Raw genomic sequence first — 17,598 nt, forward strand, 5'->3', positions numbered from 1 at the left:
ATGATATATTTTTCAATCCAAACCGGAAGAGACTTTTCAATTATTACTTGTGACAATTGAATTCCAACTAAGCTTTTAGCTTTTACATTTTAAAGTGCCTACTCGAGGGACTTATCCAAAAGTCGCGGGATAACATTCATTAAATCCTAATTTGTTGAGGATTACGAGCTGTGCTCGCATATGTGGGATTTCTGGCTCAGAATTGAAGGCACAGACCCACACATGGGAGCTTCAAGAGCAATTTGCACATTTGGCCCAACGCCCACAGCAAAAATTTCTCAATTATTTTTGCTTGTTTTTTATTCGTTTTGGCTGGTTCGCTCGTTTGGCTTTTCCCTTACATTTTTTTTTATTTTGGAAACTCGTGTCTTGGCGGAATTTTATTATTCCAACCAGGACAAGAAGGATGCGCCACAGTTGCGCAATTATAACGCCACCACAGAAATTTTATTTACGTAAATATTATTTCAATTTATTTTCCTCGTTTTCTTTGGCCCTTTGCTAGCTGGCATTCCTTGTACTTGTTTTTATTTTTGCGAGCGTTTCGAGCTGTTTTGCATTTACTTTGCTTTTCTTTATGAATTTTAATGAACGTATTTTTTTGGTGCTCGTTTGCCAGCACAACACAACGCGAAGAGAACGCCTGAAATTTAGACACTTTAGACACTCGAAATGCTCAATGCAAATGTCATTTGACTTGGCTCAAAGGACATGCAACTCCGCCTCTGCGGCTCTGTTGACTCTGCCACGTATGCATTTGCGGCAGAATTCCAGTGTGCTCAGCGTGCCAACATGGCCAATGGGCTTGGCCAGCTGTGCCGGGTCCTTTGTTAGCCCTGCTGAATATTCGTTAACGTGGCGAACAAATTTCGTTGGCAAACACTGTGCCGGTTGGCGGCCGTGGAACATAGCGATCTCCGCTCCGCTCCTCTATAAAATTCAAGTTTACATATTTGCACATCTAAATCGGAGTGAATGTGTATTGTTTGCCAAAACTAAAGTTTCTAAATGGCGAAAAGGAGGCGGAGAACTGCATGTCTTAGTTTGTCAAATGGAGTGGCCAAAAGTGGATACCAGAAAAATCAAACGGAGTTCATAGAGTCATTTTTTGAATTTCTGAATACATCAATAATTGGCTACTGTTTATTGTAAAATTTTTACCATATCGCCCTTGAACTTTACTCATTTTCAACCAGTTTATTTTAGCCCAGTGCATCTGCGGCTTCATTTTTCATTCCCGCCCACTATTTCTTAATTAAAATATGTTTTACGTTGCATTCGATTTACAATTATAAATATGTCGCCTGCAATATTGTTGCGGGGCATTTAATGAATGGCTTCCATAAATTGTTGGTTTTGGAGTAACTATTTTAAATTAATTAATGCGAGTGAAATATGTGCAAATAAGATGGGAAACAACAGCCGCGGGGAAAACGTCAACTTTGGTCAATTGAAATGCAGGGCGGCGAACGCGGCGTATGATTAATATGCATTCAAAAAAATACAGAACAGCAAAGAGGCGAATGAATTTTTATTCTTTATTTATGACTGAACGTTGAACTTTCCGCTAAAGTCACCGAGGCACACACATAACAACTGCCACTCGGGGGATTTGGGTTAATAGCCACCAGCGGCGGCTGGAGGGAGAGGCTGCGTTGGAGGCTGCGGTACGACAATGCCCCGCCCCCCAGCCGACAGGCCAAAAGGTGACCGAGTGTACGTGCAAAGCTCACGAAATAATAGCAAAAGGTTTTTGTTTCGCTGTGTTGTACATATTTTTTTTGTGCTTTTGCGCCTAGACAGCCGGGGCAACAGCGCAAGAAAAACAGGAGTTACAATATACGTTTGTGGGAGGCTGCTGAGGTGACAGAACAGGTAGAGAGGCAATTGTTATGGCAGCTTAACAGCCTGACACGCACTAAGACTGCGGCCGAGATGGAAATAGAAACCAAATGAAGAAAGCAACCGAGACGAGTCGGCCGACAATAAAAAACAATGACAAAAGATTGCATAAAAAGGACACGATCTTAGGACGGCAGGACAATTTTACAAAAAGATTTTCACATTCGTTTTATGACACCTCAACAGTTATGATAATGTTTTGTTCAAACTTAAGTGTGTTTCATAAAAAAAATAGATCCTCCTTGTACTAAAAACGATTCAATTTATTAGAATTTATTCAATTACTGAATTTTCCATTTTTTTTGTGAAAAATTCAGTTGATTCCAATGGTACATTATGAAAGTTCCCTTCTGGAGAAAAAGAAAACTCGCCAAAGAAGCTGGGAGAAGATCCCAAGGCACATAACGAGCTGAAAAAGATGCTTTGAATACAAAATACAAAGCCTGACATAAAAAGCTACAGCATGGGGCTGAAGGGGCAACCGAAACAGAAACAATAAAGGTAGCACAGGTCACCAAAAAAAGTGTATACGTTGGAAAGGGAAATAAACCGGAGCTGAGAGGCAAAAAAAAAAAAGGATCCCAAGCCGTAAACTTGAGCCGCCTTCAGAGTCCGGGAACAGACAAAAAAGGATTATAAGCAGAATGTGTGCGAAGGATAAAAAATGAGAGAGAGTTGCTGGGAAACAGTCGACGATATTTGCCTTTCTGTGTCCAGAAGTGAATTAAAGCTGACACAGAGGACCGGAAGGAGCGGAGGGATTTGGAATAGGACGGAGGTGGGAGCACCCGAAAGACCACCCTGCATATGTGGGTGTCTAATAATATGGTCAACAGAGCATCCGCCGGAGCACCGAAAGCCACAGAAGCTTGGTCTGGTGGAGATAGCCGGATAGGGGAAACCGGGACATTTAACTTCGGTTTCGGTTTATTCGGGCTTCCTTCTTTTTCCCGGCTTGGCATTTGCTGTCAGCAGCTTAAAGGGGGGGCTGGCATTTGCCAACCTCATCCGACCGCCGCCACATTGATTGCGACTTGAATTCCTCTTGGCCAGGATGCACCTTCAACCGCTTTCTAAACAGGTTTGTTACCTGATTATACACAGTCATGTGTCTGCTCTGGGGGCTGCCGAGTCCCGAGTCCTGTCTATTTGCTCAGTGCAGCGTAAACTTTGCAGATAAGTCAAAGCCAAGTGCAGCCAAGTTAATATTGCATGCGGATAAATTGAAGCTGATATTGCCAGGCACTTTCAGTACTGCAGTTCCGCCCCTCGCCTCTGGCTTTATGAATTTCTGATTGAAGATTTTCCAGTCTGCATTTGATGGCTCAAGTCTGAGTTTGTTCAACTCGACCATCATAAAAGTTTAGGGGCTGAGAATTTCCAAAAATGCATCGTTATTAATGTTTTATGGACGAGTGGTAACTATAATAAATTCACAAATTATTTAAGCTTAAATATTTAATATTTTATAAAATATTTACAAAAGAGTTGTTAATCAGATGAACCAGATAGTTTGGTCTTCTGTTTGGAAGGTAAACTAAACTTTGCAAAACTTGAACTGAAAGTTCAAATGCCAAAATATTAAACCTTCTTCATTTTTGTCTTGTGATTCTAACATTCTTGTTTCTATTCTATTTTCTATTTGACCTGGAAATGAAATTTCTTCCACTTTCCCCATTTTTTGAACTCTCCATAATGGGCAATGCAAAGAGAAAATAAATGTTTATGGAACATTTGCTCTGACACATCGCTCATGATGATATAACAAGAAATAAACATAATCAAATAAATAAGCAACGTGGGGAGCTGCCAAACAACCTGATACAACCAAATCGAATTCCAGTTCCCTCTGCAGTATACCCTTCCCCTTCCCATATCACCATTCAGGGCTGAAGGCTCTGAGTTTGGTCATAAAGGATTTACACGGATGTTAACAGAAAGCTGACTAAAATATGTAAAACGCTACTCTGGCACTTTCAACGGCAGCAGCAGCAGCTGGATAAGGACCTTTCCTGTTTAAATTTGTTGTCATTTTTGTTTTCAATGGGGATTGGGGATTGTGGAAATGTTGGGGGAGAACAGAAATGTGACAGGGAAAGGGAGCTGGGTTATGGCTGTCAGTAATGCTTGAACGCCCCTTGCGAGGAGCACTTGACAGGTTTTCCCCCGGCGGCTGTGAAGGTCCTGGCATGGTCTGGCCTGGCCTGGCCTGTCCTGGCATGGCCGTAGCAAACATTCGTCACTGCCGAGCAGACATCACTTGGTGATGTGTTTATTATGGGGCCCCTAATATATTTATGAGGCGTCTTATAAACGCATTTTCATTTTATTTACATTGCCCCGCTCCTCCTTTCAGCGAACAATCAAAACACGGCCATCTCAACGGCCTAAGAAAAAAAGCAAATAACACCCGTAGGTATTTTTGCTTTCTTTCAAAAAATTTGATTTCAAATTCATGCAGACATCTTGCGGGGCTCTCTTTTCCTGCCGCATATTTATCATACGCACTGTGTGCGCTCCGAGTGTATGGGGGCGAGATGATGCGCATAATTTCCTTATGAATTTATATGGGGCACATTATTTCGGGAAGTGTCTCGAGTGGCTCAATCAAACGAATTACCGCAGGCAGAACCCTGAAGGATATTTCGATTTTTATTAAATAGAACGGAAATGACTGGCTCTTTAAAGTTTAATGGCTGGCTCTTTGAATTAACCCATTTGGTGGCATAATTATGTGCAGAAAGGCCAGTTAGAGCGCCGATTCAGCTGCAGGAAGTGAGGTCTGGCCACGCCCTCAGGACATTTTTAACTGACTATCTGAGTCTCTTTAACTGGCAGCTTTGGTCAGGCCAAGCGGAGCATGGCATTTACTTAATTGGCGCTTAAAACTGCAAAATGCAGTCGTACTCTCACAGATGTCTGTATATACGTTTGTATGTATAGTGAGCCTGCACGTAAGCTCTTGTGGATGTATTAGTTTAATCCATGTCGTGACTTGGCAAGGACAAGCAGCGGAAATGTGAAAAATGAGCCAACAAAAGCGCGTCGGAAAGGCACACTCACACACGCCAACCCATGTACGATATTTATAGCTTGTGGCATAAAGAGCGGCTTATGGTTGCATTTGTTGTTGGCCCGCAGCGAGGAAGCCTTTGGACCAGGCTAATGGTCGCGGCCACTTTCAGTTCCTCGCACAAGTCCCGAAAGTGGCCACGTTCCTACTTGCCATTAATAAACCTATAAGGTGGAATACTAAACATGTTTATGATACCCTATTTCGAATAAGAGAGGCATTTGATTTGCTTTATATCAAAAGTTATACTATCCTATTATGAATTTTTATTTTTATTTTTTGTGCTGAAATAAAGTTAAAATATAAAACTTTAGTCGTTCATCAACTCACACATGGGAACTATAAAGAGGTAAACCAAACTGAATGAGCTCTTCTTCCATGCGAGGAATTGCGGTCTCTCGTCGCACAAATTAGCGGCATTAGTTCCAGGTAGCCCCAAGCCGTTGGGGGGCAATGACAGCACTGGGGGCGTGGCATGTGGGCCATTGCGATAATGACCAGAGAATGCGCCCACTCGTGCTGCAAAATGCCGCTTTGCTGTCGCTTTTCCCCATTTCTGGCGGCATTTTCTCATTTTAATTGATTTAATCGGCTTTGGCGCATGTGTCGCGATCCTCTCTCCTTAAACGTGCCTCACCCCCTTCCGGAGGGGCTTCAGTTCCGTCATACCGTCCACACGGAGCTCATTAAAAATGGCTCGTATTTTGCGTAGAGTTGCCCCTTTCTTCCGTGCCATTTTTTCCTGTTTTCGTTTGCCCCATTTCCGCTCTATTGACGTATAAACAATTTTTGCGCATTAATTGAATCCGCTTGTTTGTGTGTGTGTGTGCATGCGTGCTAGTATGCTGCGTGTACATGTGCGTGAGACTGTGTGTGGGAGAGTGTGACATGCATAAGCCAAATTAATTGGAGCTTCATCTCGCCCACCAGCCACCCAGCCAGCCAGCCTGGATTTTTACGTCCCTTCACTGGCTGGGATTTCTTCCATTTTATCCTGTTGTTTTTGTTTACTTGCAACAAAGGCTACGACCCTCCTAATGAAGGTTTAATTAGCAAACACCCACACACACTCGCGAAATAGAGGGAAAAATGGCAGAGAAATGGCAGAGATGAAGGGATTCCAGGATACCATTTCAATTATTTTTTGTGCTATGGGCTGCTCCCTAATTCCAGTTTTAATTGCTTTATTTGGTATATTTCGGGAGTGATTGATTGATTGATTGACTTAATTACAATTAATATAATTGAACAAAAACTTTAGAGAAGTAAACACTTAAGGTGAAACAAAAATACAAAATTAAAGACCCAAATATTTGGATGCACAGCTTAGGTGACCACAAAAAAATATGTGTTTTGGTATAAACACAAAACCAGGACCACAACAAAAAAGAGCAACCAAAGCGGCTAACATTCTAAGCCTTTTTTGGCCATGAAACGAAAAACAAACTCCTGACATGCGACAAGCTCAAAGGGGCTTTTGTGGGAAATTGGAGAGAAACTCTGAATATATGACAGCTAGAATGGGGTTAGGCGGAACCCAGCAGCTGGGACGGATGCGGTTAATAATTGGCCAGGTGGAGAGCTTTCATACTTGTCACTCCGTTGGATTTGGGTTCCCTTTAACATTTAAAACATAAAGAAAAAAAATCATATAAATGAACTCTAAACTTTCTCTATCCAAAAAGGGGCACAATTTTACGGCTTTTTGAATAAATTCCAGACGAGAGCCCAACCATTTATTAGCCTTTTTTCATACTCTCATGAAAAGCAGACTCTCATGGTCGTATTACTTTTTTTCCGCTTTTCCAGGACCTACAATCGGAAATTGAAACCCATCGCGTGGTTTACGATCGTCTCGATGGAACAGGCCGCAAACTTTTGGGTTCGCTCACCTCACAAGAGGATGCGGTTATGCTGCAGCGTCGCCTCGATGAAATGAATCAACGTTGGAATAATTTAAAATCGAAAAGTATTGCAATCAGGTAAGTGCTTTTGACTTCTTGTTTCCTATAGCCGTCCTTGTTTTTTCTCTATTTTTTCTGTGCTCCTGCCCCCTCATGTTACTGCTGAATTGTTTGTCCGGGGAAGTAGGTGGAGGTGTGGTAGTAAAAGCATTTCTGATGGTTCTGCTTTTCATTTTTTTTGTTGTCGGTTTGCAATGTTTGTGTTCGAAAGCGGAGGTTGAGGCCGAAGGATGCTCGAAAACCTGCTGAATAGAATTAAAGTAGCTCCGTGCAGTTTTTTGGCTTCAGTGTTTAAATGGGCGTGAAGTCGAGTTGGGGTGAAAATTGCCGGGGGAGTTGTTAAAGCGCCAACAGTGCGTACGATGAATGATGCCGGATCTATGTTGGTTTTTGGCCAAAAAAAAGCAATCAACCCACAAATGCTTTAGCATCCACCAAATTGTATAATTTTCATGCTTTAAAAGGTCCTACCAGAAATTTGTGTAGGGTCAGAAGGCCTTATCCCTTTAGCACTGAAACTGTTAATTAAACCACATTAAAGCCGGTGGGAAAAAGTGCGGCGGAGAGACAATGTTAAACAAGTTGAAAACAAGAGAAAATCCCCCGCCTTTTGTGCCACGGGTTAAGCAACTTTGTCCTGATGAAAATGCGAAAAACAACGGCGGAAAAGCGAGCAGTCAATGGAAAACTGGAGTGGAAAAACTGAAGAGGGGGTGACACTTTACAGCTGACAAAGCCGCGAGCCGAACGAAAATCAATATTAAAAACGAAACGTGTGAGGAGAGTGATGGAAAAGGCGACTGAAGGGCCGAGCTGGAATCGAGGTCCTGCCGCCAGGATCCACGGACACTGTGTCACTGATGAAATCGAGTGCAAACACTGCCCCACAATTCGTCCAGCTCCTGTTGTTCCCTTTATTTTTTTGTTTTGTTTTCTCGTTTGTAATTTCCCCATTTCATAAATAAAAGCTTGGCTGGAGCACACAAATATTGGGCGCTTGTTGATATTGATGCCGCCGATGATGAAAGTCAGGGGATGTGTTTACAGAAGGGTTGCTGGCCCAGAGGGATGGTAGAATGACGGGGTCTATGGCTATGGTGAAATGAATAATGATGATGGCGGTGACACGCCAAAATACGCTGAATGAGAAGCTGGCGAGATCGCATAATGAATATAAATGGCAATTATCCAATGACCCAGCCAACACGGCGTATACGTGATGTAGTGTCGAAAAAAGTAGGCTTATAATGGCAGAGATGTTACCGTATCAGAGTGCCTTAAAACAGTTTAACAGCATATTATCAACTAAATTATTTATTTAATTTTCACATTATATTTTTAATTGAAAGTATTATTAATAGCTGAAACTCTGCTTCTAATTTTGAGTTTCCCATCAGTCAAAAATGTTCCAGTCTCGTACTTCCCAAAATTATAAATATCCAACAAAATTACCATTTCTGCAAGTGCCTCTAACAATTTTCAATTAGACGTGCCAGACAGATGACGAATGACACCTGAAGAGTGGCCACTTTCCGAGCTTCTATTGTAGCTGCGTTCTGGCACATTTCCGGCGGCCAAACTTGAGCCACTTCCTTTGTTGTTTGCTTGGCTTCTTGTTTGCGTTGCGGATTTGTTGGCTTATAAATTCCTCTGAAATATTTTGGACGGCACTTGAAAAGTTTCGGCGTAGCCACCATTTCTCAAGCCGCCGTCTGCTTTCCGGTCGCAGCGCCCGGAAGCGCCCCACCAGTCCGCTTCTATTTGGTTTTGGCCATTGTTCACTGTTCGTTTGTATTAGCCGCGGCACTTTTTGGCTTTGGGTCATTTTATGTGCAAAGTTTGGCCGGCTCTTTGAACTGGGCAAACTTTTTTGCGTGCAGAATCTCTACAGGTGTTCCGGATCCGGGCTTTGGCTCCACACTTTAGCGCTGATTGCTCTTTGGGTGGCCGGCGTGTGGGAAAGATTGATGAACCCGTATCTTTTATACGGATTCGTTTTTGCTTTAAGGTGGGTTCTGGACGAGTTAAAAAATGATTAAAGAGAGGACTTTTTCAAGACCACTGCGGGATTGATGGATTGAGGACTACATGACAGTGATCAATCAAAGTAGGTATAAAAAGAGCTTTAATTGCAGTGCAATGTATAGAATGGTATTAAAGTTTTCTTGAAATGTAACTCTCAAATTATTGGTTCTGTCACTTTCACCCATATCTATTTCCAAACCAATTTGTTCGGCCCACGTCAATAATTGTCTGAATGCCAAGTCAAAAACAGGCTTTGATGAAAGTGAGAAAATAACAAAGGGGCTGAAATTTGAGGCAAAAGCCAAAAGTTTGGTCCGTCTCAAGTTATTCCCTTTTATTATTTGCATGAGGGAAAGCGAAAGTGGGCCGGGTAAGACGATTTGAACACCAGCCGGAGATGAGAGGTGCTAGAGAGCCAAGCCTTAATTATAAGCAAAACCGGAGCAGCCATAATAAAAGAATGAAATGAGCACGGCCAAAGGAATTCGCCAAAGATAAACATACAAAAGGACATTGCAGGAAGCAGACAGCTGAGGAGGAGCGAATCACAAGAAAACGCGACGATGAGGGAAAAATGAGATGACAATGAGGCAGTGACTATTGTTATTGCCAGGTCGAGGGGTTGGGGGACTTTCAGATTTTTCCCGTCTGTTATTTTTCCAGCATGGCCGGCACAATGAACGAAAATATGCCAGGACGCAGCCCCCTCCTCCTGCCCGGCCAAGTAAAATGGGAATAAAATGTCCTGGCATTTCACAATTACAGCGACAGCTGAAATTTAGCATAGACCAGCCCCAGTTGTGCCCGAGCCGGTCTGTGCCGTCGGCCAAATGCCAAAACAGGACACTTTAATAGACCTCACTTAAGGAGGAAATTTGTGGGCGGGGCAGCCAGGCGGAGAGGAGCCAAAGTGCCGGAAGGCGGAGCGGAAACACAAGGAAATAGACAAATTGTCGCTGACATTTTGTGGGTGCAATCAGTACAGATGCTTTCCCGGGTTTGCTGTAAAGTGAAAATTAAATTTAATATTATTAGAGCACTTTTTCAAATACACTGTGAAAACCTATTCCCCATTACAAGGACGTTAACTTTTATTTGGATATCTCGGGTCTACTTTGGATTTGTTTTCTAACAGAATTATCCTTTCTCTTCCTTTAGGAATCGCCTGGAGTCGAATTCGGAGCACTGGAACGCTCTGCTTTTATCACTCCGCGAACTGACCGAGTGGGTCATCCGCAAGGACACCGAACTGAGTACTTTGGGCCTGGGCCCTGTTCGAGGCGATGCCGCCAGCCTGCAGAAACAATTGGTAAGTCTGGTTGCCGACTCACAAGCCCAACCCTATTTCATGTTTTTCTTGCTCTTTTTTTTTTTTTTGTCAACGACCCAATTTTGACCTTTTTTGTGAGCTGAAGCTCCCCCGGGGCAGCACCTCAATTTGTTTGTGAGCTTGGCCAACTAATTGTGTGGAAGTTTTGGTCTGCGTGGACTCTTGACCCGATTTCGGGTCCAGGGCGTAATGATGCCCACAGTGACTTGGCTGGATGCCATTTTGCATTTTCAGTTGCATATTTTAAGCAAATACTTCGAGCTATAATTAAATAGTTACCAGGGAATGCTCAACATTTATTAAAAAAATGGCTGATGCTTTAATGGACATTTGGAAAGGGCTTACAATGGTAAAAACTGTCGAGGCGATCATTGTGCAATATCCATAAATGTATTTCACGTTTGGGAGCTTTACATATCGGCCAATAATTATTATGGCTGACGTATTAAACTCACCATTTCCCAATGATTGTACTAAGCCCATAAAATACTCAATTTTTTTTCAATAAAATAAATATTAGTTCTGTCATCATTTTGTAATTTGTAAATCGATATTACCTTTATTTGATTCCCTGATATAAGTCCATCAATTTCAATTGGTTCTACCTAGAGCCCTTGTTAATGTATTTTATGGGCATCCTTGCTATCCTGAATTTAGTTGGAACTTCGGCTAAGTAGTCGTGAGACCTCATATCGAGCTACTTGACCAAATTGCGAATTCAGCCACGCCCACTGCAGGTACTGAAATTCTTAAATAATTGTTAAATGATGCTTGTTATGTCAAAAACATGAGTGCACCCCCACACAAACTCTCAGGTCGGACTCCACTCATATGGGGGAAATCACTTAGGGACCTGCCAGGAAGGGCAAGAAAGGATCCAGGAAAGAAAAACCCAAGCCAGGCAGAACCAAGCAGGCCACTTTCAGAATGGGGAAACACTGTCTAACACAGCATGAGGCACTTGAATTTCACTTGCCCCCACTTAGATCCCCAGCCACTCCCCCACGCCAAGGGGAAACTAAAGGAAGAAATGGAAAGGAAGACTGCGAAGCAGCTGGAAAAAAATGAGTCAACTTTCACCCTGCTGTGGAGAAAGGGGCGTCCAAAAGGGGGATCAGCAGGGGGCACTGTATAAATCTATTGCCTGCCACTAAGTTACGGTCTGCCGAACATTTACATTTCGGCTTGAAGATTTTATTTGCCAACGGACGAAGGATTCCGGCAACATACAACATACAACACAACAAAAAACACCCACAAAAGTCCTGGCCCTGTTCTCCGGCCAGGACTTTATATTGTTGCATTTTGTTATTCCCCAACTAAATGCATTAAACACGAGAATTTATTGCCTCGATCTGCAGAGGATGCCCCATTCCTTTTAATAGTTTATGGGGCTTGACCACTTCAACTATATTTTGGGCGAATCCCATATATATTTTTTATATTTATTTTACTAGACTCTCATTCGTTTATTCGTGTATTGCACTTGCAGGACGATCATAAAGCCTTTCGCCGCCAATTGGAGGATAAGCGACCAATTGTCGAGAGCAATTTAACGAGCGGTCGTCAGTACATCGCCAACGAGGCAGCCGTCTCCGATACCAGCGACTCTGAGGGTAAGTTTGATTTTTGTTTTTTCCCCTTCAGGTTTTACGAGCGACCCACTAAAAAGTCGCTCACTAAACTGCCCATTATGGCTACCACAAAAAGCTTGGCCATGAATCTTGTCAAGTGTCTGCTTTTTGGCAAAAACTAGAATTGGTTTCGTTGAGATGACTTCGGGTAGGAAATCATGATTTTAGTGATGGTCTATAAACTATGAGAGGAAAAAATGGTCAATCAGAAGTTAAATACGAAGACTTTATAGTTATCTACTTTAATAGAACCCTAAGTCTTAGGGTAAAAATATTCCCAAAGATTTACTGATTTTAAATAGGTGGAGAACTCTTTAAAATACAACTCTCCATATATATTATATATTAAAAATATTCTTATATAAAAAATGCATCTTTGAAAGAGGCATGATTTTAGTGATGGTCTATAAACTATGAGAGGAAAAAATGGTCAATCAGAAGTTAAATACGAAGACTTTATAGTTATCTACTTTAATAGAACCCTAAGTCTTAGGGTAAAAATATTCCCAAAGATTTACTGATTTTAAATAGGTGGAGAACTCTTTAAAATACAACTCTCCATATATATTATATATTAAAAATATTCTTATATAAAAAATGCATCTGTGCAAGAGGCCTTGGCCTCCCATCTGAGTTACATTTCCCTTCACAATCCTTCGAGGATTTCACAATTGATTGAACTTTCTGTCGAATATCTATCACGAATCAACGAAAACTAACATGCAAGAATGTGCTTTAACTATTTTACAAAAGCTTAGCCAGCTCAAAACCACACACACACTCGCAGATACACAGGCACGCACACAGAGGAAAGGACTCTGGGACGTGAGCGCCTAAAAGTAGACAACTGTTGTGGGGAAACCAGGGAATTGCCAATTGATTTTGCACCACCTCATGTGCCCCACTCGCCCCTGAACCTCGCCAACCGGCTTTAGTACCTCTAGTGATTTTTTTTTAGACTGTAGTTAACAATTTAGCAAATGGCTGTGTGGGTTTAGCTCGGTCGGTGAGGTTAGCGACTGGCTGGGGATTTGTTTTACGATTTTTTCCTCTGTTTTTGTGGATGGGAGGTTGGGGGAGGGCAACGATAATTGCGACCAGAGCAATTAGTGCGATTAGTACGCTATTAGTGCCTGCCATCAGCTGTTGGAGAGATTTCGGACCATCTCTGTCGCTCGCAAAGGCTTTTGGCCTTTGATTTTAGCCATGCTGATGTTTATTTGTGGCTGGCCACTTCGCCAGACGCGCCATGCTGCCCGATTTGTGGATGAGTGTGCTCTGAAAACGGGAGCAAATGAATTTTAATGATTATTGAAATTAAAAATTAGCCAGCTTAGCTCCCAGCTCTAATAGCTATAAGCTATCCTCGTTTTAATTGCTCGGAAAATATATTCTTTTTGCGTTGCATTAGGTTTTTAATTTCAAAATCTTAAATTGGTATATTTTTGATATATCTGTGGCTGCCAAGGAGTTCTTAATTAATTTTAATGATTAAATGAACAAAGACCGTAGATTTCGTTTAGTTTTTCCAGAAAGGAAATTTGCCTCTTGTCGGAATTGAAAACGAAAAGTTTCTCCCGACGAATGTCACTGATGCGAGCAAAAAGCAGAAAACATGCCGAGCGATAAACTCAATCTTTAAATTGAATTTGAATATTATATCCGAGTTGTACGGAGGAATGGGAAAGTATTCAACTCTCGATATTTTCTCAGCATCACATTACCAGCTGTCCAACCTCTCCCTGGGCCATAAAAGTTGCGCGCTGTCTCCGTCCGTGCATTAAATTAAATTCGGATTTAGCCAACTTTGAGTTGTCCTTGTTGTCGCTGTTGCTGTGCTTTTTTGTGTCACTGTGTTGGCTTTCTACATATAGGAGCCGAGCCGCAGCAGAAGCAGCAGCAGCTGCCATTCGTCTGTCAGTCAGTTAGTGAGTTGCCCTGTCCGTCCTGAATCTCCTATTGCATTTCCCATCGCCACAAGAGCGCGTCAGTTTGTCTTTCAAATTTCCTGACACTTTTCCTTTTCGATTTTCCCCACTTCCCACTGCCAGGCTCGTCTTTCAGCTCTCGTTCTGGTCTGAAAGGAAGTTGCCGGAGCTGAGTTTCTGGCTTTGCGGTCTCATCGAAGCTAATCGATGGCTTAAAGACATTGATATTTATTGAATTTATCTCGAAACTTTGGCTTTAACGTTCTGAGCAGCTAATTGATTCCCCTGGCGATCAAATCGAAATGGTCAGACCCGAATCAAATTTGAGTTTTCCTTTGTTTTCACTTAACTTTCAGCTTGCATATCCCCCGGGCTTACCTGTCCATTCTGCCCGACTCGAGATTATTTTATTGCAAATTTAATCACAGCCTGCAATCAGCATAATCAAAGATACCTACCGGTTCGCTTTGCCAGAATAATCATCGACCTGGACCGGCACTAAGAGCCATAATATCATCTCTAATTCATAAACCCTCGTACGTGCCAGTGGCTTGGGAAGTGGGGGAGGACACGAGGCGGAGATGCCGCTCCTCACTTTAATGGCAGCGCAATTGTCTTTTTTGTCAGAACTTTGTCTTTGGTTTTTTGATTTTCATAAATTTCCGGGGCTATCATTTGCAGTGAAATAAATATTTGGAGGTTTGTAGAGATTATATGCGTCTTCTAGCTAACAAAGAAATTTCATTCTCCGTATTGGTTTTTAGACAAAAATCGTATCATTTTCTTCCTGTGTAACACTTTTTATCATAATTTCTTTCCTTGTTTTAGCCAACCATGATTCCGACTCGCGCTACTTGTCCGCCGAGGAGCAGAGCCGGGAGCTAACACGCAGCATCCGGCGGGAGGTGGGAAAACTTTCCGAGCAGTGGAACAATCTAATCGATAGATCTGACAATTGGAAGCATCGTCTGGATGAGTACATGACGGTAAGTCGAGATTTGCAACTTTTCCTCTCATTGCCGCTGCGACATTTTCATAATTTGAGTGGGTCTTATGGAAATTTGTGGAACCTTGCTTCACAATTTGACTTTGAAACAAATGAAACTAGGACACGAACGGGAAAAGTTTAAGCTTGTCAGGAATCTTTATTAAATTCGCATTTCTTGTACATTTCCTCTAACTTTATTGAATGACTTCTGCTGCGAACAAACAAATCGAGCCACCACCACCAAAGAGTTCCGGAAATGTTGTCCTTTTTCTGTTGATGCCTTTTTTTTCGGGCTAATAAATGCAAGTGTGTTTTTTACGACGCCTGTCGTTCGGGTTTCATTCCGTCAAAGAACAACAACATAATATATTCAACCACAAATGCGGGGACAACAGCATGAATGCTTTGAATGGTTCACTGTTCCTCGTTCATTGTTTCTGTTTCTGTTTCTGTCTGCTGCTGTCGTTACTCATACGCACCGTAAATTTGATGCAACAATGTTTGATCGCATAAAAATGTCACACAGACTGTGCAAACAATGGATACAACATGGGATGTGCCACTCCGCCATTTTGGGGCAAAGCCAGCAGCAGCAATGGCAGCGGCAGCGGCAACAAAAACAACTCGTTGAGTGGCCCACACAGAACGTATAAAATATCAAAGCGCATAAAGTGCACATATTGTATGCCACGCTCGTCTGTTTTCCCGTGTGTGTAGGTGTGTGTTTCTGTCTCAATGTGAGAGTGTGCCAGGATTTGAGAGAGTGTGTGCATGTGTGGCATACTCCCAGCGGCCAGCGAAGCGAAAATCAATGCGGCCAAGTGAGGGGCCAACGGAAAACAATTCAGGGAAAAACAATGCTCAACCAAAAGGCAATAGTCATAAAAATCGAAAATTCCTTGCCTTAAAGCAGCAGGAATAAGTCGTAAATAACAAAAAAATGTCAAGAGCCTTGTATTCCTTCCTAAACTGGAGCAGCTGATTAGATTTTAGTGAGACTCAACAATGAATCATTTCAAAATTCCAATTCCCACCACAAACAGAAACCAAGCTAATAAATCAGAGTTATTTGCTTTTTATTTAAAAATCTCATCAGGGAGTACTATAGTTTCCCATTTTATGGGTCAGATCCAAACAAAATACTGACCCATTTAAATATTTACCATAATTTAAAATATTTTTGTTTCATTTAGGAGTTTCTACAAAATTAAGTAGACTACTTCAGCTAAAATGATTTCCAGCCATTTGAATACCAACCAATTCAACTCGTTGCTCAAATCGCTGTGGAAATAATCTCTCGATGCCACTCGACACCTCCAAAAAACTGCAGACTCCTCGAAATGGCTTTAAATTCGGTGCATTTATAAATTTTTTATTTTTGGCCGCCATGAAATCACGTTAAAAGCGGCTGAAAAAATTCGGAAAAACGTACTTCTTGCAAAAGTTGGTGAACAATTTTTGCGATACTTTTCCCCCTTTACATAAAATGTATTTTTAATTTTTATGCCACGGCCGAACTGATAGGAGAACTTGAAACAAAATTAACAATATGCAAAAAACTAAAGGGGGTGAAAGCGTAAAATAAAACACAGTCGAGCAAAAATGAAAATAGTAATGAAAGAAAAAAGTTTTGCCAGGAAGGAAAGTTGGATAGCAGCAGCGAATATAAAAAGTTTAAATAAATGCAACTTAAAACAATTACACGGATCCAGAACGGAAAACAGACCGGTAAGGGAGAAAGTATTTGGGTGTGGATGGGCTGAAACTTTGAGGGTCTCGTTTTATGAGAGCCTGTCCGGGCCACGTTAAATGAAGTCGCCAAATAGCTGTGGCAAAGTTAAACCCGGCTAGTAGACAACACCCAAGCCACAGCACAGTGGCCACGTGGTTAATTGACCACACCAAGAAATTTTCTATTAATTGAATGAAAAGTTTCCCTTGGGAAAATTGCATTTGCATAGCAGAAAGTGGAAAAAGTTTATTTTATATATAACCAGACGGTAATAGAAACCATTGAGAGAGTACATGGAATCTAGCTTTAAGAAATACATATTTAAACATACGAGTTCCTTGACGTGTTCCTTATGAAAATTAAACTTCAATGCTTTTGATAAGGCACGTAATGGCTACACTGTCATGAGAATAGCATTCCTCAACTTCCATCAACAAGGTTTTGCCATCAAATATGCAACCCTAATGAAGCTCGATTGGCCCTCACATAGACAAGCAAGAATGCATTGCCCTGCAAGGGTCTTCAATCATTGCGAATGGTACTTCCTCCCTAGTATTCCAGCTTTGAATGATGCATTGTGTCCATCGACATCACAGACACGCCGAAATTCCTCGGCAATCACACGCAAACTCAATCAGCTTACGAGTCGGTGGCTTCCATGCTAATGAAAAGGTTCTGGGCAAGAAACTCGTGACTAGGAGAGACATGTCCCCTTAACTACTTCTGGCTCATTTGGCAAATAATGCGAAACTCTGAATTTTATGGAGTCAATGGGAGAGCAGTGCGAGAATTTGTGGGTCCTCGCAGAATGCGTGAATCCCCATGTGGGGTCACGCTCGAGAGAATCGAATTGAATCCGAGCTTGACCACTTAAAATGCGGAATGTCGGGCATGGGGTCGGGTGGCGCAAATTGTGGCATTGGCAGTCCACAGAGCCATGCTGAATGGACGCTAAAAAGCAATTGCTTAACGCTTTGAAATATGTTTCATTGATTTCCGGGAAAACTGGTGGAAAAATACTT

General features: G+C 41.9%; 1 protein-coding gene across 17 annotated transcripts in view; it reads left to right on the forward strand.

The window, feature by feature from the left end:
* The window catches only part of Dys (Dystrophin), a 131,225-nt gene that overhangs the window by 85,481 nt on the left and 28,146 nt on the right, over window positions 1–17,598 (forward strand). For all 17 annotated transcript variants that reach the window (XM_070281399.1, XM_043212507.2, XM_070281400.1 and 14 more), the window contains 4 exons: window positions 6,785–6,957; window positions 10,123–10,273; window positions 11,787–11,910; window positions 14,685–14,842. In XM_070281399.1, coding sequence (XP_070137500.1) covers window positions 6,785–6,957; window positions 10,123–10,273; window positions 11,787–11,910; window positions 14,685–14,842 — 606 coding nt within the window. The remainder of the gene's footprint in view (window positions 1–6,784; window positions 6,958–10,122; window positions 10,274–11,786; window positions 11,911–14,684; window positions 14,843–17,598) is intronic.

This window comes from Drosophila bipectinata, chromosome 3R, assembly GCF_030179905.1.
Source record: "Drosophila bipectinata strain 14024-0381.07 chromosome 3R, DbipHiC1v2, whole genome shotgun sequence".
In the NCBI taxonomy this organism is placed as follows: Eukaryota; Metazoa; Arthropoda; class Insecta; order Diptera; family Drosophilidae; genus Drosophila; species Drosophila bipectinata.